General features: G+C 39.7%; 2 protein-coding genes across 3 annotated transcripts in view; one reads left to right on the forward strand and one right to left on the reverse strand.

Moving 5' to 3' along the window:
• Positions 1-331: 331 nt before the first annotated feature.
• On the reverse strand, positions 332-23,536 carry pcdhgc4.L (protocadherin gamma subfamily C, 4 L homeolog). 2 transcript variants are annotated; one of them, XM_041586137.1, is made up of 4 exons: positions 19,440-23,536; positions 3,412-3,467; positions 2,094-2,182; positions 332-874 (listed from the first exon to the last, which is right to left on the reverse strand). In XM_041586137.1, exons 1-4 carry the CDS (start codon positions 21,882-21,884, stop codon positions 654-656), a joined length of 2,811 nt encoding a protein of 936 aa, XP_041442071.1. In that variant the 5' UTR covers positions 21,885-23,536; the 3' UTR covers positions 332-653. The 2 variants fall into 2 exon arrangements, with proteins under 2 accessions (XP_041442071.1, XP_018107575.1); XM_018252086.2 differs by having other exon boundaries at positions 3,412-3,470.
• A 3,098-nt stretch (positions 23,537-26,634) lies between these two features.
• fchsd1.L (FCH and double SH3 domains 1 L homeolog) overlaps positions 26,635-26,993 on the forward strand; it is a 44,772-nt gene continuing 44,413 nt past the window's right edge. The window contains 2 exon segments of the mRNA XM_041585558.1: positions 26,635-26,679; positions 26,758-26,916. Coding sequence (XP_041441492.1) covers positions 26,635-26,679; positions 26,758-26,916 — 204 coding nt within the window.

Raw genomic sequence — 26,993 nt, forward strand, 5'->3', positions numbered from 1 at the left:
CAAGTAAATAAGGGCCGTTTGGTTTAGAATCAGAAGAATATCCAAATTATAAAAATGTTAAAGGCAGAGACACACGCTGCGATTCGGGGAGATTAGTCGCCTAGCGACAAATCTCCTCTTCTTCGGAGCGACTAATCTCACTGAACTGCCTTCTCGTTGGCTAGAATGAAAATCGCCGGAGGTATGGCACTCAGAGTGCTTCATTTTCCGAAGTCGCCCGAAGTTTCCTTGTGAGGCAACTTTGGGCCACTATGGAAAATGAAGAGCTCCGAGTGCCACCCCGCCGGCGATTTTCATTCTAGCCGACGGGAAGGCAGTTCGGGAGATCAGTCGCCCCGAAGAAGCGGAGATTTGTCGCCGGGCGACTAATCTCCCCAAATCGCAGAATGTGTCTCTGCCCTTAGGAAAGAATAACTCATTAGCAGCTATTTGATAACTTCATATTGTAACAGTTGTGAAACTGCCGTAAAAAATAATAAGACTTTGTACAATTAGAATTATTAGCATAAATCTACAACTAAATATGTGGATATTAACATTCACCTTAGTGTGTCAGTATTACTTTCTTTGCAAAGATGACATTCACCAAATGATATTGGCTGGGGTGATATGCTCTGAGGGTTCTGCCAGATGGGGAAAAATGTTCAACAAAGTCAGGATTTTTTCTCTTTTTTAGCAGTTTTTTTCTTGTTTCCTGAAGGCGCAGAAGCTTTTCCCTCTTGTTTCACAGCAGCATTAGCCAGTGTTGCAGTTCCTGGAATGTATATGTTCTGCCTATAGTCTGGCACATGCTGTAGGGTGAATTGTGGTCCATAACAAGATCCTAATCCCATGGTACCTGTTCCTCCTCCCAAATTGGAACTTTCTGCTGCTTCTGTAAAACAGGAATTAGGGATAGATACATAAATCTGCTTCTGCATTCTGTCACAGATCTCTGATTGTACATGTGATTGGAATGCATACGGGATTGGAATTGCAGAATCTTGTGTTCCTGTTAAAGACCCATAAACTACAGAGCTCTATATGTGAAGACATCTTTTAAAAGCAGAAAATAGTAATCCGTAGAATAAGAAATGACTACAGTTACCAAATTCTTAAAGGGGGAACTATCGTGAAAATAAAATTTTAAAACAAGCTTCTGCATGCTGAAATAAAAAGTTTTCTAAATATAATCAGTTAAAAATTATTTTCTGAAATAATCAAGTTTTTCTTCACTATCCCTCAGCATCTGTTTCTCTTCATTCTGCCTTCATGCAGGAGTTGGGTGTCAGATATTCATTGACAGTTAGATCCAATATATCTTATAGGGTGGCTCCTTTTGCCTAGAAGATCTAGAGCTCACTCTATAACAAGCACCAGACATCATGTCTCTCTACATGCAGGATTTGTTTAAAAGGCAGATTTGATTTTGTTTGTACTGGAATCAGTTTTTTGAGTGAGCTCTAATTAATCTGCTAGGGAATGAAGTCCCCCACTATAAGATATATTGGATCTAACTGTCAATGACTATCTGACACCCAACTGCTGCATGTAGAGAGAATGAAAAGAAACAGATGCTGAGAAGGACAGTGAACATAAACTTGATTATTTCAGAAAGGATGCAGACTATTTACTTGATTGTATTTAAAAAGTTTCATAGTTCAGTATGATGAAGCATATATTACATTTTCATCTTCGCTATAGTTCCCCTTTAAAGTGAAATCCAGGGACGCTAATAAAAGTCCTGTGGGTATAGCACGCTGTGCTGATTTTTATTTAGGCTATGTTTGAATTTTGACCACTTCCCTTTGATCACACCCACTCGACATCACAGCTATAAAGTTCCTTTTAAAAAGAACGAGAATATATATAATATATATACATATATATAAATACTGGATGTGAGAAACTTATATCTTGTGGCTGCTGTCACATTGATGTTGCTGTGAACACAAAAGCAGCTCCTGACAGTGGAATCATAGGGTGAATGAGCCAAAAACCAGGGACACTCTCGAGCCAATAGCTACAGGTGTGATTTTGCCCAGGGACACTTTTGCCCGGGGACCAAGGTCCTCAGGAAACATGGACTGATGGGAAACCATTTACAAACTGACCTGTTGCAGAAGCCAAGATCATTGCTTGAAGTCTTTCTGTTTCGACTGGGTTGTTTGGCCAAACTCCAGCTTCTTCAGTAGGCTGGGTTCTGAAGAATCACAGTAATGTAAAAATAAAGGAGAAATAATTCAGCGCTCATATCTCGCAGTCCATATTTGCATATTAATACATGTGGGAGGCAAATCTGTTATGCCTAACTTAACGTGATAGCGCTCGGGGCATGCTACTTTATTAGAATGGGTTGCAAGTTAGAGTATCTTATTCTTTTACAAGTAGTATTCTGAATGCTTGGGACCTGAGGTTTTCTGGAGAATAGATATTCATGTAATTTAGATCACTATACTTTGGGGCAGATTCACTTATTATTTTTTACAGATTCACTAAATGACGTCATTCGCCAGCGTGACGTCATTTCGTAACTTCACCAATTCACTAACGGGCGCTGGCGTAAATTCGCTAGCGAAGTGGACCTACTCTAGCGCTACTTCGCACCCTTACTCCAGGCGAAGTTGCGCTATGGCAAATGGGACGTAACTACGATAATTCACTAACTTGCGCATTTTACTGAACGTTACCTCTTGCGCCAGACTTGCCTTCGCCACCTCAGACCAGGCTAAGTGCAATAGAGTAGATAGGGCTACATTTTTTCTAAGTCCCAAAAAACGCTGGCGTCTATTCCTTTTTTAAGGGTGATAGGCTGAAAAAGATTGTTAAATTTTTGGGGGTACCCTCTTTCCCCCATACATTTCCTAACATATAGCACCTAAACTATACAGTGGCCACATGTATAGGGCAAAATAACAACTCTATTTTATTTTATGAAGCTTTCCCAGGCTTGTGTAATGTATTTGGTGCTACATATACGTCCATTATACTTTAACTTGGCGCCGTATGCAAATTAGGCATCGCTAGCGTAACTTCGTTTTGCTTGACGAATTAACGCTAACGCAACTTCGCTACCATTCGCCTCCCTGAGCGCAACTCTCCCTGAGAGCACACAGGCTGAACAATAGAGCAGGGGCACCGAGCAGATCTGCTCCTCTCAGCCTGCAAAAATATGCAGGCTGACAACAGCCAAAGCCTTCAGCCTGCGTGACCATATCCTAATAATAAAACAGTACCTTGTATTTGACGGGAACTACATGAATCCATTATGTGGTTTAACAATCCTATTGGGGTTATTTTATGCCTAAACAATTCTTAAAAATGAGCTTTGGGTAAATTGGAGTTTATAGTAGATGTCCTTCCTTTAATTCTGAGCTTTCTGAATAATGTATGTGGAGAAAGTCTGTTTAAAACAAGTAAACATTTACTTACCCGCTGGTCCCAGGTTTCTGAGCTTGTGAGAAATGCCAGTCCACATTAGCCTGTGCCTGCTGAACAAAACAATGACATTAATTGCGTTTCTCCCTCTATAAAGCACAAAGGCATTTTAGCACAACATATTTCATATATATATATATATATATATAATGTGAGCATTTTAATAAATGGAAAATAAATCACAGAAGAGAAATGGAGCGCTAATGGCAAGGTATTAAGAGATGAATGCATATTTCATCCTGCTTTTTACAAAGGTGTTATTGCAGTGTTATCCTAAACTGTTATTTCTAACCACTGGCCAGACTGGGAATCTGATCTAGCAGTTTAAGAAGTGTGGTATAACCAGGTCCAGTGGGCAACTCCCATTCTCTATCATATACAGAGAAAAGTGTCCATTTATTATATTGTCTGTGCCCCACTACTGTGAGATTTTTAAAACTTCTCTCTTGTATAATTAGAAAAACAAACTTCATTTAAATAGACAAGTAATTCAGCTTAAAGGGGATCTATCTCAAAAATGAAAATTTATTTAATATAAGCTTCATCTCACTGAAATAAGAAACTTTCTAAATACAGCCAATTAAAAATTCTGTACAGTTTAAGAAATAATCAAGTTACTCTTCAGTATCTCATTCTCCACCACCTGTCTCTTCATGCTGAGGTCTGGATCAGACTTTGATTGACAGGTAGGTCTAATACATCTTTTGGGGGGGGGGCTCCCTTTCTTAGCAGAATAACTCAAATAACCAACTCCAGCACAAACAAAAGGTAACAGAATAACAGACTCTGGCAAACACCCTGCACGCAGAGAAACAGGATTTCCATCAAAGCCGTTTATTTTTAAAGTGTGAGCACCTAGGTTAAAGTTGCAACCCCCCCCATAGAATGTATTAGACCTAACTTTCAGTCAAAAACTGATTCCACCTACTGCATGAAGACAGAATGAAGAGAGACAGGTTGCATAGAGCGAGATAGTGAAGTATAACTTTATTATTTCATAAACGGTACAGAATTCATAACTGAATATATTCAGAAAGTTTCTTATTTCAGCAAGATGATGCTTATATTACATTTTCATTTTTGCAATAGATCCCCTTTAACCACGGTAAGGTTTGTAACATACAGGCTATTCATCCTGAATTCTTTTCACCATCCCAGACTATTCTCTTAGTGGCTTGCTGATCAATTGGATGTGACTTGTGATTGGATGTGACTTGTGATTGGATGTGACTTGTGATTGGATGTGACTTGTGATTGAATGTGACTTGTGATTGGATGTGACTTGTGATTGGATGTGACTTGTGATTGGATGCGACTTGTGATTGGATGTGATTTCCTGCAGAATTCTCATTAGTAAAAGGGATCCCTATTTATCAGGAATGTCTTGTCTTAAAAACAAAAGATCAAAAAGATGGACAAAATAACGAAGGAAGTAGGACTGATGGGGAGAAAAATATTCATAAGGCAGAGAATGAAAAAGGATGTGAAAGTATATGAAGTGACATACATGGAGGTATGTACAAGCAATGTTTACAGAACACTAATCTGCCATTGTTACCAGTTGGTGATATAGATACTTTCCAAAATGATTTCAGTTTTGGAAATAAAAGGAGGTAGAGCCTCTGTCAACATTTGTGTTCTACTGATTATAAGGGGCAGATTTATCAAGGGTCTAAGTGAATTCGAGGGAATTTTCAAAGTAAAAAAATTCAAAATTTGAAGTCATTTTTTGGATACTTCGACCATCGAATAGGATACTAAGACTTCGAATTTACTTCAAATTCAATTCGAAGTAAAAATCGTTCAAATATTCGAAGTACTGTCTATACCTTGTAGACCATTTTTCTAAGTCTTTACACATCGAAGTACAATCGTTCGATCGTACACTAAAAACGTTCAATGGCCAAATTCGATGAAATTCGGTATTCAAAGTATTTTAATTCGATGGCCCCCAAATGTGTTTTTGTTTGACGCCTGTTCAATGGCTTCCCACATGCTGATCAGAAACACTGTGCTACACTGATCATCTCTAACAAGGCTGATTCTGGTTGGTAGTCAACTCTTTACCACTTTGCTGGCAACATCTTTAAATGCCTGAATGAATGAAAGTTCAATGCAAACACACACACATATATACAGAATATGGCAGTATGTATTTATTGATACAGCCTATACTTTAATTTCATTTAATTGATACCATTAATTTTCTGATGTTCTTTTAACTGGCTAGCATGCAGAGAGGCAAGTGTTATAATGGTGTAATCGAGGTTTTGGGGATCTTATATATGGCAGAACTGTCCGATTGGAGGTCCATGGTGGCCCACCAAGAGATTTGTATGCCTCCAGCATGCACAAGATTTCCAAGACCTATTTCTATGACATTGTTTTATAATATTCTGTCCCTATACATAAAAAAATAAAATAATTACTAATAGCACCAGAAAACAGTACTTGCATTACGTGCATTGGAGCAGGAGACGTTTGGACCTGCCAGTAATTGCAGGGTTCCCGCCTCAAGTGAATTAGATGCTAATGGTGTTATTAATGCTGCACCCTGATGCCATTCTAACACAAATGATGGGGAAATAGTATAACTGCAAATTGGGTGTGGTATACCAAAAACAATTCTGTATGTGCTTGTTATTACACAGGAATTTTGGGGCATTTTTTGCACGATGAGTAAAAACATGGTGATTTTTCCACCCAAAACTTTCATTTTCACATTGTACTCCTTTCATAAAGAATGGGTGATCTCCTCGTGTGCCATCAGTCTTAAAGTGGCTATGCGTTGAAATATCTGCTTTTTTTTGGTGAGGTCACTAAAGGAGCGGATCTTGCTCCAATATGCCCACCATGAGGGGAATTTTTTTTCGGCCATTGATACTGTCTTCCCCCTGACAAGATTTTCAAGCCTGCCTGATCGACGTCTGTCTGATTTTAGGTCATATATCAGTTGCATAGGCCCATCGCAGGGCCCCATACACAGGCCACTGCCATGAAAGCAGCTATAAAATGAAAAAATTCGCCCAGGACAACGCTAATTCACTAAAATGCGAAGTTGCGTCCAGGGCACTGAACGCTGACGAAGTTAGGCTAGCATTACTTCGGCAAGCAAAACGAAGTTGCACTAGTGTTGACTAATTTGCATACGGTGGGAAGTGAAAGTTGAATGGACGTATATGTTGCAGCAAATACATTACACTACACAAGCCCAGGGAACCTTAATAAAATAAAATAAAGTTGTTATAATGCCCTGCACATGAGCCCACTGTATAGTTTATGTGCCATATGTTAGGAAATGTAGGGGGGAACCCGGTTATCCAAAAAAATTCGGCTGGCGTTAGAGTGCGAAGCAATGCTAGCGTCTATCTCTTTTGCTAGCGAAGTGACGCCTGCGCCCGTTAGAGAATCAGTCTAGTTACAAAATGACGTCACGCTGGTGAACTTTCGCTAGTGTTAGTCACTTCGTCCTTTAGGGAATCTGCCCCTATGAGATCTATAGCTTAACGATCAATGCAACGGCTGGTTAAATATGGGTATTAAATCTGCCCAATCACATCATAAATTACTGAAGCATTTAGGCATCAATTGGTAGTGTCTATGGGAATATAACTGGCTTTGAAACACCTAGACTGGAACCCACACCATTCCGCACCACCCGAGGTAGCCCCCGCCTAGAACAATTACTGCTCTATTTTACCCTGAGTTTCGTTGCCCTGCCTAACCAAAGCTCGGCTGAGGGCTGAAATTAATGTTTTACTTTTTTTGTGGGTTACTCATTTCTTTCCTATTCTGCCTTTCAAGTCTCCCTCTCCATTCTGCTGAGGTCACATTAGAATGGCAGTCTATGTACAGGTATGGGACCTATTATCCAGAATGCTCGGGACCTGGGGTTTTCCGGGTAATGGGTCCTTCCATAATTTGGATTATTTGATTATAATGGAGTCTATGGGAGACAGCCTTTCCGTAATTCGGAACTTGTACTGGAATAATATGTCTTTCTTTTTTTTCCTTTGAAACTGAAATTTGGAATCTATAAATTAAAAATGATAAAAGTTGTCTAACTTTAATCAAACCATCAGTTCTAAGAAAAACATAATTTCTAAGGTTTGATGTCCCTGACTCTGTGTGACAAAATGTCAGTGTTTTTCAATAAACATAAGCGTTGGACTGAAGGGTCAGAGGCCCACCTGGGCTTCTACCACAGGGACCCCCACACATACAGTGTGTCCCGCCAGCCCAGTCTGAACAGGGGCGGATTTACATATCGGGTGCCTCTAGGCTTGCTGTCATTTGTCACCCCCGTACCCTCCCCTTTATTCGTGCAGAGAAATGGGGATTGGCACACGGGAAGTTTAAAGGGATACTGTCATGGGAAAACATGTTTTTTTCAACATGCGTCAGTTAATAGTGCTGCTCCGGCAGAATTCTACACTGAAATCCATTTTTCAAAAGAGCAAACAGATTTTGTTGTATTTGATTTTGATATGGGGCTAGACATATTGTCAATTTCCCAGCTGCCCCCAGTCATGTGACTTGTGCTCTGATAAACTTCAGTCACTCTTTACTGCTGTACTGCAAGTTGGACTGATATCACCCCCTCCCTTCCCCCCCAGCAGCCAAACAAAAGAACAATGGGAAGGTAACCAGATAACAGCTCCCTAACACAAGATAACAGCTACCTGGTAGATGTAAGAACAACACTCAATAGTAAAAGCCAAGTCCCACTGAGACTGATTCAGTTTCATTAAATAGGAGAAATAGCCTGCCAGAAAGTAATTCCATCCTAAAGTGCTGGCACAAGTCACATGACTGGGGAAGCTGGGAAACTGACAATATGTCTAGCCCCATGTCAGATTTCAAAATTGAATATAAAAAAATGTGTTTGCTCTTTTGAGAAATGGATTTCAGTGCAGAATTCTGCTGGAGCAGCACTATTAACTGATGCATTTTGAAAAAAACATGTTTTCCCATGACAGTTTCCCTTTATAAAACGATCGTATCTCCTTCGCATCCCCAGTGTTTCTGAACCAACGTGGGTGTGGTTGGGCAGTATGCCGCCCCCTAAAATCCTGCCGTCCTAGGCCCGGGCCTTGGTGGCCTTTACACAAATCTGGGCCTGAGTCCGACTCTGATAAACATATAGTTGGCCCGCTTTGTAAATTGTCTTCTAAATTTGTAGAGCAGAGTTAGGTTTTTATAATATACCCACACACTAGAGAAACTGCTGATATGGAAGCGTGGGAATTCAGTCTAGGAACACAAGTAACAACATTATTAGTCAGACGCTTCCGTGTTCCCAGTTCGTGTCAAAAGCTGCCAATCAGAGCGATATTTTACCCAAATAAATTCCCACGGAAAATGATAAAATAAAGCAAATGCTAGAATCTTATTACATAGCTGTATGCACAGGCACAGTATATACTAAGAGGGATGTTATGTTACATAACACTGCATTTAATCCAGCTACAAAAACAGCATTGTAAGCATTGGTTTTCTGTATAAATATATATAATTCACACGATAACCAGCAACACCTGGAACTGTGATATGAGAGCACATACACTAATGTGACATTTGGTCTCCATTGGAACCTTTCTGAAGGTCACTCGATCGAAATGTAACATTGGATGTATATGCTTTTATAGATACGCTTAGATAATGTTCAGTTTAACTTATCATGCTCCTGGGCAAAATATTACAGCGATAGGTGACACTATGAAGTCCTTTTACTCTTTTTTCTTCTCTAGGGGACCCATTCATGAAGTACAGGGCAGGGGGCAAAGGTCCATGTTTTTTGCAATGTGCACCTTCCTTGTTGGTTGTCTCCTTATGCTCAGTCTTTGCAAGGTGCTATGCAAGCCCTGCACTTATGGCTGCTTTGCCCCTAGGGTTGCCACCTTTTCTGGAAAAAAATACCGGCCTTCCTATATTCTTGACATTTTTTGCTATTAGTAACATTAGCATCAAGCATAATTTTTACCGGCCAGGTGGCAACCCTACTTGCCCCTGACTGCACGTCGCTCTGCATCTTGCCCAGTTTTATAATCTGGAGTAAAGTGCAGAGCACAGGTTAGTGCATGGAACCTAAGAGACACAATTTTGCGCACTTTGATTCTTTTGCACTTGCCCTGTGCCATTGTCAAATAAATCCATAATGTGTTGCTTATTAACAGTCCACCATGCATTTGCAATGCACCTAGGCCTGGATTTGTGAGAAGGCCCGGGCCTAGGGTGGCCAAATTTTAGGGGCACCATGCCAACCAGCCACATTCTCTTTTTTTCAAGAGCAATGGGGACACAGACCCCTTTAAATCAGCAGCACGCAAGGAATAGTAGCAAGAACAAGGGCCTAGGGGCACCCGATTTAAGGTGGCCATACACGGGCCGATAAAAGCTGGCGTCAGACCGTGTCGGCAGCTTATTGGCTTGTGTATGGGGCCCCCCGACGGGCTTCCACGATTGAGAGCTGGCCGAAAGTCGGCCAGATCTCGATCGGATGGGACGAAAAATCCCGGCCGCGGCCGCATCTATTCGTTGATGCGATCCGACGATCCGACCGCCCATTACTATTCGTTAGGATCTGATCGTTGGGCCCTAGGGCCCACGATCGGATCAGCCCGATATTGCCCACCTCAAGGTGACATTGCCAAACAAGCAAATCTCTCAGTGTATGGCCACCTTAAGAAATCTGGGTCTGAATGTACCTAGAATTAATAACTGCACAATTAAACTGGCGCAAATCAGTAGCACTTATTGATGTATCCTTCTAGTGGAACCCTGAAACTACCACCATATCAAGGCTGTCAATAATTCCAGGGACCACAAGAATTAATGCCTGCACTACTCATTAAAGCAGGAATGGATGGTGCTTAGTCACTCCCCAAAAGTACTCACAAGTGCTAGCAATATGTACGGGCAGGGGTGCTTCGCCAATGAGGGAGTTGAGGCTGTCGCCTGAGGCGGCAGTGCCCCACTAGGTACCAGGGGCAGCAAAAATGCTGCTCCTGGTACTTTAAGAGTGAATTTCTGGGGGAGGGGGGGCAGCAGCAACTGCTGCTGCCTCAGGCGGCGAAGGGGCCAGGATTGCCCCTGTGTACGGGCACAACTATCTTTTATGAATGACTTCAGTGTGCAGTGGAACACACAGAACAGCACACCAAACATATATAGGGGCACATTTACTAAAGGGCAAAGTGACTAGCGTTGGCGATGATTCGTCAGCGTGACGTCATTTCATTACTTTGCCGATTTACTAACAGGCGCAGGCGTCACTTTGCTAGTGAAGCAGATAGACGCTAGAGTTGCTTCGCACTCTAACTCCAGGACAATTTTTGCTCTGGTGAATGGACGTAACTCCGCAAATTCACTAAGATGCGGATTTTACTGAAAGTTACCTTTTACTCACCAGACTTGCCTTCGCCAGCTAAGACCAGGCCAAATGCAATGGAGGTGCATAGGACTTCCTCAATTTTTAGTGGAAGTTTTTCCCCAAAAAATGTTGGCGTCTTTTCCTTTTTTCAGAGTGATAGCCTGCAAAAGTCCTTAACTATGTTTTTTGGGTAACTGGGTTCCCCCATACATTTTCTAACATATGGAACATAAACTATACAGATGGCTCATGTGTAGGGCATTATAATAACTATATTCTCTTTATTAAGGTTCCCTGGACTTGTGTAATGTAATGTATTTGCTGCAACATATACGTCCATTAAACTTTATAATTTCCTGCCATATGCAAATTAGCCTGAGCAAAGACCTCAAACGAAGTTGCGCTAGGCATAATTGAATGCTAGTGCATCTTCGCTTTGATTGCTGACGTAACGCTAGAGAAAATTCGCCAGCGTTTGGCGCCCTGGATACAACTTTCCATTTTAGTAAATTAGCGTTGTCTGAGCGAATTTTCATCTGGCAAAGTGTAGCGATGTGTGCGAAGCCATCACTGGCAAATTTTTGCAGGTTAGGGAATTTGCCCCATAGAGTTGATTGTTGGTACATACCTTCATTGGAGAAAGCTAGGGGATTGTAAAAACAGGCAGTTACTGTGGGCACACTATGCACTCTTCTAGTGGACACACTATGCACTCTACTTGTGGGTTCATGGCCTAGCTCCCTGCGTGTTTGCTCCCACTACTGCAAATATAAGGTTTTCTGAAACCCTTTGTTTTGTGGCAAAACATATTTGTATGCCACAAGCTTCACTATCATCTCATCATTAATGTCTATAGGGCCCCCTGGCCATACAAGTCCAGATAGTGAGACAGAATGGTGGAAATCTGTAAAACGGCCCATCCCAACACTGCCGTATGTATGGATGTGTGAGTCTGTATAAAACCACTGGCACCCATTCCCCCAACAAAAGGGATGAAACTCACAGAAGAGTTACTTACATCATGCAGTTGCATAATGGCCATTGGATGAATAGTTTCTCACCTTCAGTTAAAAAATATACATTTAGAGTTGAATCCTTTGCTAAAAGTAAAAGTTACAGTAAGTGAGCAGTCATGTAGTAAAAGTCAGCACGTTTGCCCAGGTCTAGTAACTGCTATGAGTTGCTATAAACCTTAATTACATTAAACCACTGGAAACAAAGCAACCTGGGCAAGATTCACTTACCATTATACTTGAAAACAATTGAAACATTAACCTATACCTAAAGTAGGTTAGGCCTAGCTTATGTCTTTAGGTTTGACCACTATCGGTGAATCCTTTGTTTGGCCAGTTTTATAATTTTTAGTTAAATACTCCTCTTGCATGTGTCTTGAATGTTAGCGGGCTGTTAAATTTAAGTTAAAACTTAAAATTCGATTGGCCAAGGATATATATGGACACTTGCAGGGGGTCACCAGGTGATCTGAAATATGATGCTGTTGTACTTTTCGGGAGTAGGTTTATGTTCTACGTAGTCCATAGAAATCTCATTCCAAGCCCACTGGTAACTGGGTAAAGCTTGTTTAGTAGCAACTGACCTTCATGCATCAAAACAGTAATGTAGCTGGTAATTTCCATCATTTACTTATCAAGAATTCAAAGGGGCAAATTACCAAAGGGCGAAATGACTAATGCTGGCGAAAATTTGCCAGTGTGCCGTCATTTCGGTACTTCGCCGATTTACTAACAGGCGCTGGTGTACCTTCGCTAGCGAAAGAGATAGACTCTAGTGGTACTTTGCTAACTAACGCCTTGCAAATTTGCGCTCTGGCGAATGGACATAACTACGCAAATTCACTAAGATGCAGATTTTACTGATCGTTACCTCTTGCACCAGACTTGCCTTCGCCACCTCAGACCAGGCGAAGTGCAATAGAGTAGATAGGACTTTTTTTGGGGGGTAACCTGCTTCCCCCCTACATTTCCTAACATATGGCGCATAAACTATACACTGGGCTCATGTGTCGGGCAATATAACAACTTTATTTTATTTTATTAAGGTTTCCCGGGCTGATGTAATTTAATGTATTTGCTGCAACATATACGTCCATTCAACTTTAACTTCCCGCCGTATGCAAAGAAGGCAACGCTAGCACAACTTCGCTTTGCTTGGCGCAGTAACGCTAGCACAACTTTGCTAGCGTTCGGCACCCTGTATGAAACTTCGGATTTTCGTGAATTAGCGTTGTCTACGCCTGGCGAAGTGTTGCGATGTGAGCGAAGCCGTCGCTGGCGAATTTTCGGAGGTTAATAAATTTGCCCCCAAAATATCTCCATCCATGATCATTTTTAGCTGCCTCTAAATATATAAGCCTGGGACGGCTTGTGGTGCACCTGCAGTTTTCTAGCCAACAATCACCTGGCGGAAATGGAAAAAAGGCTATATAGTACAGGACAAATAGTGGATAACAGATAACGCCATTATGTTTTAGAGATCTGCTATCTGCTGTGTAACCTGAGCCTTTTCTCCTTTGAATGGCTGCCCCATTGCTACACAGCAGCTTATTTATATAAACAATAGTAGTGTCTCTGAAGCAAACACACCAGTTTTACCAGTGCAGGGCAACACTGCATTATATTTGTATGACTTTAAAACACTTTCATTTTTTAATGTTACCGTTCTTTTAAGCAAGGTGACTATACATATGTGGAATAATGTTCCTTTTTTAATAAAAGTCATTTATGCTTCAGGTGGCATCTAGTTTTGTTGGTGTTCAGCCTACTACTATTATCCCACCCTGTGACATCTGCTCCTGGAACTGCCAGAGAATTAGCAAGTTTGGATTTGTCATGGTTTCATGATGGCTGTTAACACTGAAAGCCTTTTCCTAGGAAAACTTTCAAGAACCAAAGCCCTTAAACAGCCACAGATTTTTAGGAAGGTACAGAATGCCTATAGGAGTCCTTTGGTCTTACCACAGTAGTGTCCCATGCTACACCGGTGTTTCCTGCACATTTATAAATATATTTATGTTATATCACTTACATTTATGCTTGTTATGCTACAAACGCAAACTAATCTACCATCAACAGATCAGAACATTATAATGAAAGGGTTAATGATTCACACTTGAATTTGACACGAAGAAAAGTAAAATGGAAATGCTTTATTATGAATGCATCATACAAAAAAATGGAATGTTATCTACATGAAATCAAATGATAAAATAAGACATTCATATCGTTTTTTATGGCTGCTCATGATGACTTGGGTTTGTACTTGTTCACAAACAAGATTCCCTTGTCGAGAGTGACGTGTTCTGAAAGCAATGATCTTGATCTAAAAGAAAACAGTTCTGATTTTGCTGAAACCTTAATATTTCTGACGACTACTTTATTTCTTAAGGTACTCGCCTTTATTTTTATTATAAAGTGCACTATTTTCATTTTGCTGAATAAAGAATATATTCAAGTGAGAATTAGTGATGGGTGAAAAATTCGCGTCGGCGTCTCGTTTTTGACACCGGCGTCCGTTTTTTGGAATTTTTGCGGCCGTTTTGCGAATTTATTCAGCAAATTCGCCGCAAATTCACTCCTGGCGAATTAATTCGCCCATCACTAGTGGGAATTTATTTTATTGCCCTTCAAAATACTATTTATACTATGAAAATGGCAGAGCAGTAATAGAAATAAAAACAATTCTGATCTCCAAGGTTGTCATGAACATACTGTAAATAAAGCCTGCCACTGACAGAACTGAGCATATTAAAGGGGTTTCCCACCTTTGAATTATTTTTATGTATGAGAGGGTGACATTCCGAGACAATTTGTAAATTTATTTTATTATTTGCCGTTTTTTAATAGGAATGCACCAAATCCACTATTTGGAATTTGGCCACATCCCCGAATCCATGGTGAAAGATTCGGCCGAATACCGAACCGAATCCTAATTTACATATGCAAATTAGGGTAGGAAAGGAAAAAGTGGAAAAAAATCTTTTGTGATGAAAAGTCACGTGATTTCCCTACCGCCCCCTGATTTACATATGCAAATTAGGATTCCGATTTGGTTCGGCCAGGCACAAGAATTTAGCCGAATCCAAATCCTGCTGAAAAAGGCCGAATCCTGGCTGAATCCAGAACCGAATCCTGGATTCTGTGCATCCCTAGTTTTTAAAGGGATACAGTCATGGCAAAACATGTTTTTCTCAAAACACATCAGTAACTAGTGCTGCTCCAGCAGAATTTTGCACCAAAATCCATTTTTCAAAAAAGCAAACAGATTTTGTTATATTTAATTCTGAAATCTGACATGGAGCTAGATATATTGTCAGTTTCCCAGCTGCCCACAGTCATGTGACTTTTGCTCTAATAAACTTCAGTCATTCTTTACTGCTGTACTGCAAGTTGGAGTGATATCACCACCTCCCTTTCACCCCACCCAGCAGCCTAACAACAGAACAATGAAACGGTAACCAGATAACAGCTCCCTGACACAAGATAACAGCTTCCTGGTAGATCTAAGAACAGCACTTTATAGTAAAAACCAAGTCCCACTGAGACTGATTCAGTTACATTAAGTAAGATAATTATCAGCCTGCCAGAAAGTAGTTCCATCCTAAAGTGCTGACACAAGTCACATGACTGGGGCAGCTGGGGAACTGACAATATGTCTAGCCCCATGTCAGATTTCCAAATTGAATATAAAAAAAATCTGTTTGCTCTTTTGAGAAAGGAATTTCAGTGCAGAGTTTTGCTGGAGCAGCACTATTAACTGATGTGTTTTGAAAAAAACATGCTTTCCCATGACAGGATCCCTTTAAGTTATTTAGCTCTCCAGTTTGCAATTTTAGCAATCTGGTTGCTAGGGTCAAAATTAGCCTAGCAACTGTGCATTGATTTATATTAGAAACTGGAATGTGAATAGGAGAGGACTTGAATAGAAAGATGAGTAAGATGAGTAAAAAAAAGTAGCAATAACAATACACGTGTAGCCTTAGAGAGTATTTGTTTTTAGATGTGCTCAGTGACCCCCATTTGATGGGGTCAGAAGAAGACACAAATATTTCCAAAGCCATAAAAAATGAAAGTCAATTGAAAAGATGTTTACAATTAGTAATTCTATAACATACAAAAAGTTAACTTAAAGATGAACCACCACTGTAATATAAAAAGAAATATCATTTTTGGCACAGAAATATCATTTTCAGTAGTACTTTTTCAAGAGCTATTGGCCGTGGAAAATGGTTACAATGGTTTTAGGGCCGGCACAGCTGTTTGTAGAAAACTTGCATAGAAACAAACATAATTAGCAACATGTCTTTACCTAATATTACTAATTTAACTTTTTCCTTTGCAAGTTTTTACACTGGTGTTTTTCTCCTGTTGTTTTTGAATGGACAAAATCCAAGGGTGTGCGAAATAACTGTAAATTACGGTGTAAATTTGTCATTTGTACTTCTAAAGAAACCGGAGCTTTTATACATAAAATGTATGTGCAGTGGGGAAATTGACATTTTTATTCCGGCAAAGCTAAAACTACAAGCTGAGCTGTTAATCACAGATTCTTGGTTAACCAAAACAAATGAAAACTAATTATACTTTAAGCTTTTAATAATTCCTTTATGCAAATCCATAGGGAAATAGAAATCTGTGGCCTAGTGGCTCTTTAATATCAGTAAAGAGAATCCAGCAAACCTTTTGTACAATCAGTTGGTAATATTTAATAGTCATTAATCAAGAGGGTCTCTTATTTAGTTCAGGCATTTCAGGAATTGTCAGCTTTGTGTGTAAAATGAACAGGTGTATAATCAATTACTGTAAAAAGATTATCTTGAAAATCAGGTCAGCCCGCCCATTTCACACCACTTCAGGGGCCTGAAAAATAATTTGCTGAGGGAGCCCGGTAATATATATAGTTATGCCACCGCTTCCCATCAACATAGGGGCATATTTATCAAGGGTCGAATTTCAAATTGAAAAAACTTTGAAATTTCGAATTCAAAAAGACCAACCGAAATTAAGTCAAAGTTTTTTTTGGGTCGAATAGGTCGGTTTTCGATCAAATAGGTCTGTATTCGGCCAAATTAGAATCGTTCGAATCGAATTAATAGCGCAATCGATCGAATTCGATTTTTCAAAGTCCAAAGTTCTAGGAGGCCCCCCATAGGCTGAAACAGCAATTCGGCAGGTTTTAGATGGTGAATGGCCAAGTCGAATTCGACCATGATAAATTTAGATATTTACATTTTTTAATTTGGACTAATCGAAGTACACAAAAAATTTGGACTAATCGAAGTACACAAAAAATAGCTTGAAATTCTAATTTTTTTTTTATTCGAAAATTCACCTCGACCTTTGATAAATCTGGCCCTTAAAGGATTCTACATAATTTATACTTGTGCCGAATTCAAAAAACAGGCAAAGTATCATCATGGCTTTTGTAGCTCTTGTGTATTAGAGCTATAAAATTCACTATAAATATCAACAAGGGGAACTTGATTTTTTAATCAAAGATTTCAATTTAATGCAACAGTTTGGGATCCACTATCCAGAATCCCATTATCCAGAATCCCGTTATCTAGAATTACAGGAAGGCTGTCTCCCATAGACTCCATTTTATCCAAATAATCCAGATGTTTAAAAATTATTTCCTTTTTCTCTGTAATAATAAAACAGTACATTGTACTTGATCCAAACTAAGATATAATTAATTCTTATTGAAAGCAAACCCAGCCTATTTGGTTAATTTAATGTTTAAATGATTTTCTAGTAGACTTAAAGGTATACTGTCATGGGAAAACATGTTTTTTTCAGTTAAAGTGGACATGTCACCCAGACACAAAAATCTGTATAATAAAAGGCCTTTTTAAATTAAATATGAAATACAATTTCTATTTTTTATTAAAGCATTCATAACAGTTGTAAGCTCATTTAAAAATCTCAGCTGTCAATCAAATATTGTCTGCCTCTCCTCTATGCCAATGGCATAGAGGTGGGGCAGACAATTACTTTCACTTTCCATTCAGCACTTCCTAGATGTCACTGCTCTCCCCACATTCCCCCATTCTCTTCACCGTTTAATTGTGTAGCCAGGGCATGGGAATAGACATCAGGTCCCACATTCTGGTGCACAAACAAGATTCTGAGATGATATAATGCTTGCCTTAATAACAGTGTCCACAAAATGGCTCCTTCCTGCTTGCTATAATTTTGAATTCCCAGACTGAAGGAAACAAGAATCAAATAATTTATATAGTGTAAATAAAGTTCATTTTGCTTGACTAATGTGATAAAATAGGATTTTGAATATTTCTTTTGGGTGACGGGTCCCCTTTAATAGTGCTGCTCCAGAAGAATTCTGAACTGAAATCCATTTTTCAAAAGAGCAAACAGATTTTTTTATATTTAATTTTGAAATCTGACATGGGGCTAGACATATTGTCAGTTTCTCAGCTGCCCACAGTCATGTGACTTGTACTCTGATAAACTTCAGTCTCTTTACTGCTGTACTGCAAGTTGGAGTGATATCACCCCCCCCCCCCAGCAGCCTAACAAAAGAACAATGGGAAGGTAACCAGATAGGAGCTCCCTAACACAAGATTGCAGCTCCCTGGGAGATCTGGTCCCACTGAGACTGATTCAGTTATATTAAGTAGGAGAAATAACAGCCTGACAGAAAGTAGTTCCATCCTAAGTGCAGGCACAAGTCACATGACTGGGGGCAGCTGGGAAACTGACAATATGTCTAGCCCCATGTCAGATTTCAAAATTGAATATAAAAAAATCTATTTGCTCTTTTAAGAATTGGATTTCAGTGCAGAAGTGTTGGAGCAGAACTATTAACTTTATTAGTTTTGAAAAAAACATGTTTTCCCATGACTGACAGTATCCCTTTATGGTATGGAGATCCAAATTATGAAAAGATCCGTTGTCTGGAAAGCTCAGGGTCCCGACCTGTAGTCATATTTCTGGCACAAGGGATAAAATGAAATATAATTGCTAGCCTTATAGCACACACAGTAGATTTCAGTGATTTGCCGCCACTTTTTTCCCTTGCTCTAAGTTTTAAAAGGCCACAAGTTGCCTGCCATGTCCACCACTGATGTTATGGGAACTGTGTGACAATCGCATACATTTCAGAACCTGGAGCAGCTGTCTACAGCTTAAAAAAATATATAATTCATTTTATAGCAAACTGTGTGAATTTTTTGGGTGCAAAAATTTAATTTCCAAAGAAACATTATTAACATTATCATAAAAAAAATATATATAATGCTAGTGTTAACTCTATTTGGTGTGTTTCAGATATTAAAACAAATGGTTATTAATTCATAAAAAATACCAGAAAACACAGCATTTTCCACAAATACACCAGTAAAGTAAAATAATAGAGTGTACTTTATCTTTAAAGTTTGTAGTAAGACTTTTTCAGAGAAGACCTGAAACGCAACACCGAACAAAAGGCTTTTGATCCGTAAAGGGGACAGTATGGTTTGAGTTGTATGGTATAATGATCTGTTATGATAGAATGGGCAGTGAATATGCTGACCACATTGCTCACAGATGCCATGAAGGATGATATAGAGAATTTTACTACATTTATCTCGCTTGAGCTTACTTTCATGGAATGGCAAATTCTGTGAGCTCACCTCATTGGAAGCAATAGAGAAGTTAGGATCTGGAACCAGTATCCCTGGTGATGAGGAGTTTGTAGTAACATGAGGTGGCCTCATAAACATAAACTCACTGATATCTGAGACTGGGGAGAAACATGTTCTGACCCTCCGATTAGATGGGATATTTCCAGCACAATCCACTCTGACCCCTATTATAGTGTTACAGAGACTTGGGTGAAGCTGGAATGTTCCGTGCAGTTTAGTACCCGCAACCACAGTTTTCTTTTGACTTTGCCGACAGCAAAGAGGTAAATTCTTGTTCTCACATTTGTGGATTTTAATTCCAAGAGCAGCCAAACCAATCAATGAAATGACCGAAATGACTATTAAACACACAATCAGATACAGAGTTAAGCTAGAAATATTCCTTTTCTTGGAATGGTCTTTAACACCTTGGGAAATTTCTAAATCTTTATCTTCTAGAGTCATCATTACTGTAACAGAGGTGGATAAGCACGGCTCTCCGGAGTCTTTGACTAAAAGAAGAAGTTCATGAATTGTTGGGTCAATAACCTGAATAGCACGTTTTGTCTTTATTTCCCCAGTTCGTAGGACAACGCTAAACAATGTAGGATCTGTGGCATCAAGTAAGTTGTATGAAAGCCATGCATTCCGACCAGAGTCATAATCCACTGCCGATATCTTGCTTACCATAACATTTGGCCCAGTTAAGAGTGGTATCTTACAATGTGCTACTGAATTAGCTCCAACCAATGGGAAAACAACCACAGGGGCATTGTCATTCTGATCTAGAACAAAAACATGCACAACGGTCTTATTTTTTAAAGGTGGAGAACCAGCATCAGAGACTTCTATTTGAAACTGAAAGTAATTAATTCTTTCATAATCAAGAGGAAACTTAACGTAGACTTGGCCATTTTCAGAGTTGATGTAAATATGAGTTGAAGCAGCATAATCCTCTTTGGGATTTTGTAATATTGTATAAGACAGGCGTGAGTTATGGTCCAAGTCCGGATCAGAAGCTGAAACAGTGCAAAGTAGTTCTCCGGCTTTGTTATTCTCTTCAACAAAAACCTCATAAACTGGTTCAACAAATTGCGGTGTGTTGTCATTCACGTCAGAGACCACCACGGATATAACCTTCTCTGTGGAAAGAGGGGGATTACCCATGTCTTTTGCAGTTATTGTAATGTGATATTCAGAAACACTTTCACGGTCTAAGTTATCACTGGTGATCAATGAAAACTGGTGCTCAAAGTCCTCCCTTACGGTAAACGGGATGTTTTTGTCTACTTGACACTGTACCCTTCCGTTATCCCCGTGATCTTTGTCTTTTATAGTAATCACTGCAACCACTGTCCCAGCCGGTGAATCCTCTGGAACAGAACTGGAAAACGCACTTATAGTCATCTCAGGAATATTGTCGTTCACATCAATAATATGGACTATGACACTGCAATGTTCCTCCATGATTGGGCTTCCTTTATCTCTAGCCTCAATATCAATTTCATAAACAGAAACCTCTTCAAAATCCAAATTACCCAGAACACGGATTTCTCCAGTTTCTGAATTAAGGTGAAATATGTTGCTCAAAGCGTCAGAGTTGTGGCTGCTGAAAAAATATTCAATCTCGCCATTTGGGCCTTCATCTAAATCTGTTGCGTTAAGTTTTATCACTAGGGAGTTTTTGGGAGCATTCTCCTTTAGCTGGACATTATAGGAAGGGTGATCGAATGCAGGATGATTATCATTGGCATCTAAGACAATAACATTTATCTCCAATGTACTAGACCTACTTGGAACACCACCATCCTCTGCCTTCAGCACCAGGTGGTGGACAGCAGTCTGCTCCCTGTCTAGAGCCTTCTCTAGAATTAACTCTGGAAATTTGCTACCATCAGTCCGTTTTTTAACAATTAAAGCGAAATTCTCGCTGGGGCTAAGGTGATACTCCTGCAAAGCATTAGAACCTATATCAGGATCCTGTGCATTAGGGATGAGAAATCTAGCACCAGGTGAGGCCAGCTCGTTGATTTTTAAAGTAAGCTCATCACCCTGAAATCTTGGAGAATTGTCATTGATGTCTAATATTTCAACTTCAATTCTATACACTTCTACTGGATTCTCAATGGTAAATTTCAGGTTTAGTATACAAGTAACACTCTGTGCACAGAGAAGCTCCCTGTCTATTCTGTCGTTCACCAATATGGCTCCATTGTTTACATTTATAGAGAAATATTGGGAATCAGAATCAGAAAGTACCTGGAGATTAGCTGCCACTAGTTTAGCCACATCTGTTCCAAGATCTTTAGCAATATTACCAACAATTTCTCCCCTGTTCAGTTCTTCGGGGATAGAGTAACGGAACTGTGCATGTGTCAGATTTACAAGCAGCCACAAAGGAAAGAGATGCAGTATCCCCACTTGGAAAACACGGTAACCTGCTGGTTGAATCATTGCAGAAATCCCTCGGATGAAAGACGTCTCCTTTCAGCACATTTTGAATACAAAGCTACTAATCCTTAAAAGAGAGAATTCCGGTTAGATCCTTTTGTAATATCCTTTTCCATCAGAGAAAGAAGCTATGGTAAAATCTAGCTGGCAACAGAAAGAAAATGAAGGTGGAGCATGCTCATATCGGCCATTGAATTGTATGCAGCACTGCATTGGCTATGGATATATTTTAGCGTATCCAATCACCTTCTGCTTTCACTTAGAAAAAACATTTCTCTATACTCTAGTGCAATGTGATTTTTATTTTTATTAAATAAACATATACGCTGCTCCGTAGAAATGACTTTACTATTTTTTTCCCTGTGCCATTATATTCAGTAAACATGATTTTTTAGTCTGCAAACCAACCAATGTCAATTGCCATAGCTGCAATGGAATATTAACATATTATCACCCGATGCTGAGGAAGAAAACACAAATGTAGAATAATCAGGCTACAATGCACGTCAGATTCCTGTTTATCATTTGCCTATATTGTTTTAGTTATTGTAAAATCAGTGCGTTCTTGGATTATAGTCAAAAGTGTAAAGCCTTTTTATTGGCTATAATGATCATATTTAACCCCTTCATGCATAATATCACCGATGAAAGGTTGTTGTCTCTGAAAGCAACATATGCTGCATGCGTAAACACACAGGGAGGAAAATTGCTGTGCACAATTGGTTACATAGCCACTAAAGGGTTAAACAAGGCCACGTCAGGGACAACAGCTGCCTACGAAATTCCCTTTATTACGAACGCACCCTTTGCATAACTGCAGCCCCTTTACAGCTGTGACGGATCTGTTTCTATTGTTAAACGTGGATTGAAAGCCTCAGCTACCACCCACAGGGACTCGAAAAACTATTTGTGGTCCAAGGCCAATGAATGGGAACTAGAAATAGAGCTAATGAATTTTTCATGGGAATTATGGCAAAAGAAGTAAATATTGCTGCTACAACACAATCTGTTCCGATACAACAGAGAGCTAATTAAAATATCACTTAACGAGTGTTACTACTGCCACGTCATGTGAAAGCCCACGTCATTTCTTCTTCCCAGAAATGCACCGGCAACAAGAATATGTGGAATGCACTTGGGAGTACAGGTTCCTTCCAATAATAAAGCACAGTTATGGTAACGTGCAATGCACAAATAATAATGAATGCACTGGTATGATAAAAAAACAAAAGGAATCGAAATAATCAGCAATCATAACTATAATTGAGGCTGTTTGGCAAAACTTAAAGTTCTTTGATCAGCCAGATGGCCCTTTGGCTTTTGTTGCTGTGAAATTCCATAGTTGGTAGAGACAGGGAACATTATAATGTAAAACTATTTTGAAATCCCACTACAAAAGCCCTAAATCCAGCACGGAGAATGCATTGTATGAAGATAGTGCCGTGACTCTTTCAAACACTTCCAACACATTCAGAGCAGTAAGGAATATAAAACTGGTTGCAAGCAGGAAACAAAATACTTGCCATTTAAACTCCCTTTGGGTCCTAGTGGATACATTTTCTTAATACCATAATCCATAAAGCATTTCATGTAGAACTGCCCTCCCCTGATCCATAGAGCATGTTGGATCCTGTTGAGCTGGTGCTGCTGTGGACTAGCAGTTCTTTGGCAGTGTAAGCAATAGGGAGACAGCGTAGGGGAGGGGTTTATCCATTCACTGCAATAGAGGGGAGGAAACAAAGGAGAAAAGAATTAGCCAGGGGAACCCCCCCAGCCTTTATAAAGGATCAAGTCCTGTCGGTAATCACAGAGTCCCCTCTGAATGTCGAAAAATATGTATATGTGTTGCTACATCCTTCGTGTCTTTAAAAATGTTGTAAGAACCTGAAAACAATATTTATTAATGTCATTATTCTCTTTAAAAAAAAACAAACAACCTTTTATCGTAAGGTATTGTTCTTAAATGTAGTATTCCGATGATTACAGAATAAATAAAGGCATTTTTCTGAACCAGTTTTTCGATGTATGGAGTAATAAGGAAAATGTTTGCAGTAATTTTCTAAACAATTATCTTTGTTTCGGAGTTGGTAGTTCAGTTTAGTTCACGGGCACCCACAGGAAATTTTAAAGGGGAAGTTCATGGAAGCCAATAGCCTTATCACATCCTTCTCACGTCCCTGTATATACGGCACCAGCACTTAAGAGTGTTAACTCCATGGGTGTATCTCTCTTTGCCTAAAATGCCAGTGGCACTGCATACACATAATAGTACAGAGAGAAGAAAAAAACAGATCACTTGATATTGGTGTTTCCAGTTGCCGGGAAACAGATTTCACACCTTTAGGGTGTAGGAAAATCCCAAATAATCCCCATTTACAGTGAGCTGGGGTCTGAAAAGCAGTTATGGACCCAATAGCTCAGCTCTACCAATATCACATACATTTTATTTCACCCAAGTGTTGGAGCAAAGGAAACACTTTCCCCATTCTGAAGTTTTCCCCTCCAGCAGGACAAGAAAAAATGCCCCAGGTCCCTATAATGAAGTTTTACATCTCAGTCAGCAACTGCTTATTTGCTGATTCTGTGTGTCTCTATCCTCTGTGTCTCCAAGGAAACCCAACACATCCCAATCTAACTCCTCTGTAGCTATTCAAGAGAAAAAGGGAGGTGTTATTGTGTTTGTCACTTCCTATTAAATCTATTTTGTACTAGCTCAGTCTCCCCATTGATTGACACCTCTGTCTGTTTCCCAATATCTATCTATCTATCTATCTATCTATCTATCTATCTATCTATCTATCTATCTATCTATCTATCTATCTATATCATCTCTCTCTCTCTCTCTCTCTCTCTCTCTCTCTATCTATCAATCATCTATCTATCTATCTATCTATCTATCTATCTATCTATCTATCTATCTATCTATCTATCTATCATAATTATCTATCTATCATCTATTATCTCTCTCTCTCTCTCTCTCTCTCTCTCTCTCTATCTATCAATCATCTATCTATCATAATTATCTATCTATCTATCATCTATCTATCTATCTATCTATCTATCTATCTATCTATCTATCTATCTATCTATCTATCTATCTATCTATCTATCTATCAGTCTGTATGTCTGTCTATCTATCTCTGTCTGTCTGTCTGTCTATCTATCTATTATCTATCTGCATGCTAATTAAAACATAATGTTTAATAGTAAATTAAAAGAAAAATATGTCCACAAAAACAAAAATAATAAGAATTAAAAATAAGGGTTAGGAGGGGGATCTTTACGCAAAATAACATCTTACATGTCAGCTGTTAATAACCTAATCCCTTCCAATAATTAGAATGAATTTTAGCATAACCTGCCTATACCCTAACAAGTGACCCCCGCCACCAAAGTGTCTCCTCCAAGCTGAGGAGGTTGGTCAATGCCCCATTTTTATCAAGAGTGCCTTGCCTAACCGAAACTAAAAGAGAGTGTGCCTGACGTGCGTTTTGCTCCATCTATAAAGTTTGCCTCGTGCTCCCTCTCTAACTATTTGTGTTTCGTCTATCACTTACCCCACTTCCCACTAATCACCATTGAGCACATATTCTGTCAGTCCCTCAGAATTACAGAAAGCTGGACTAGGAGAAAGTAGGCAAAAGCGGTATGTAGCACCCCCTACCGTTGAGCTCTTGGCATGTGCCTCTCAGACTACCCCCTTATGGAACATCCCATACATAGGGGTGGTGGTTCATCTTTAAGTTCACTTTAAGTATGTTATAGAATGGACAATTCTTTGCAACTTTGACTTCGGTCTTCATTATTTTTTTAAATAGTTTTTTAATTCTTCTTCTGCCTCTTTCCAACTTTCAGATGGGAGGTCACTGACCCCAGCAAAAAAAAACAAAAACAAATGTGCTGTAAAGCTACACAATGATTGTTACTTGTTATTACTCATCTTTCTATTCAGGCCCTCTCCTATTAATATTCTACACTTTTTCAAATCAATGCATGGTTGCTAGGGTAATTTGGACCCTGGTAACCAGATTGCTTAAATTGCCATCTGGAAAAAAAATATAAATAACTAAAAAAAAAAAAAACACACAAATAATAATAAATAAAAACCAATTGCAAATTGTCTCAGAATAACACTCTCTACATCATATTAAAATGTAATTCAAAGGAGAACAACCCCTTCAGTGGGAAAAGCTGAGGGTCCTTAACCCACACAAAAAAATTCTTTATAATCCCCAATATTCTACAGCAGCTCTGTTAAATGGAATTACGTACATTACATGAACTGTAATGATAATAATGTAATGTATAATGATATCAGACGCCTTGCAGCCCCAGTTTCAGAAACCCGAATGGGGCGGGCTTGATAGATAGTGGGCGGAGCTTCCGGAGAACCAAGGCCTTTGCGCACGCGCGTCCTCCTTTGCGCTCTGCCGGGCGAAGGGGCGGAGTGCAAAGTGGTCAGCCTCCATTGCCCGGCACTGGTGAGTGCGTATTGTTTCTGTTCTGCACAATTACTGAATAGCAATTTCCCCTTAACTACGCCCCACACTGTATCCGACAGTGTGATTTAATTGAGACAATATTTGTAAATATGAATGCGGTGATTGGTTACTGTAAAGCCCATGAAAACGATGAATGCTCTGATTGGCTTTCCCCAACCTGAAGGCGGTCCGTTCCAAAGTGTGTGAGTATATGTGGGCGTAGCAGTATGTCAGTAGGAGTGGGCGGGATGATTTGATATTGGCTGGAAGTAATGGTTTTATACACTGGAGTGGGCGGGAACGAAGCTTTAACAACTGTATAGAGACCGCCGTAGTGTCAATAGAGAAGGCGTGGCCAGCGGGGAGAGACAATGTTTACATGGGCGGAGTATTAGTTGGAAAAGGGGCGGGGTGTCGGAGGGAACGGCGTGCGCTGGGCTGTGCAGTTTGGTAGCGATGGGGAGGAGATATCAGGTCCGGACGGCAAGCATCTTGCACAACAGGGGGGAGACAGAAGGCTGGAAGATTTCGGGATGCAGCCTCCACCGAGAAAAGTGAGTGTTTATTGTACCCAACTGGGTTTGAAGCTTGGTCACTCGCTGTCCTACCGCCTCGACTTACTACTTGCACC

The sequence above is a fragment of the Xenopus laevis genome, chromosome 3L, assembly GCF_017654675.1.
Source record: "Xenopus laevis strain J_2021 chromosome 3L, Xenopus_laevis_v10.1, whole genome shotgun sequence".
Taxonomy (NCBI): Eukaryota; Metazoa; Chordata; class Amphibia; order Anura; family Pipidae; genus Xenopus; species Xenopus laevis.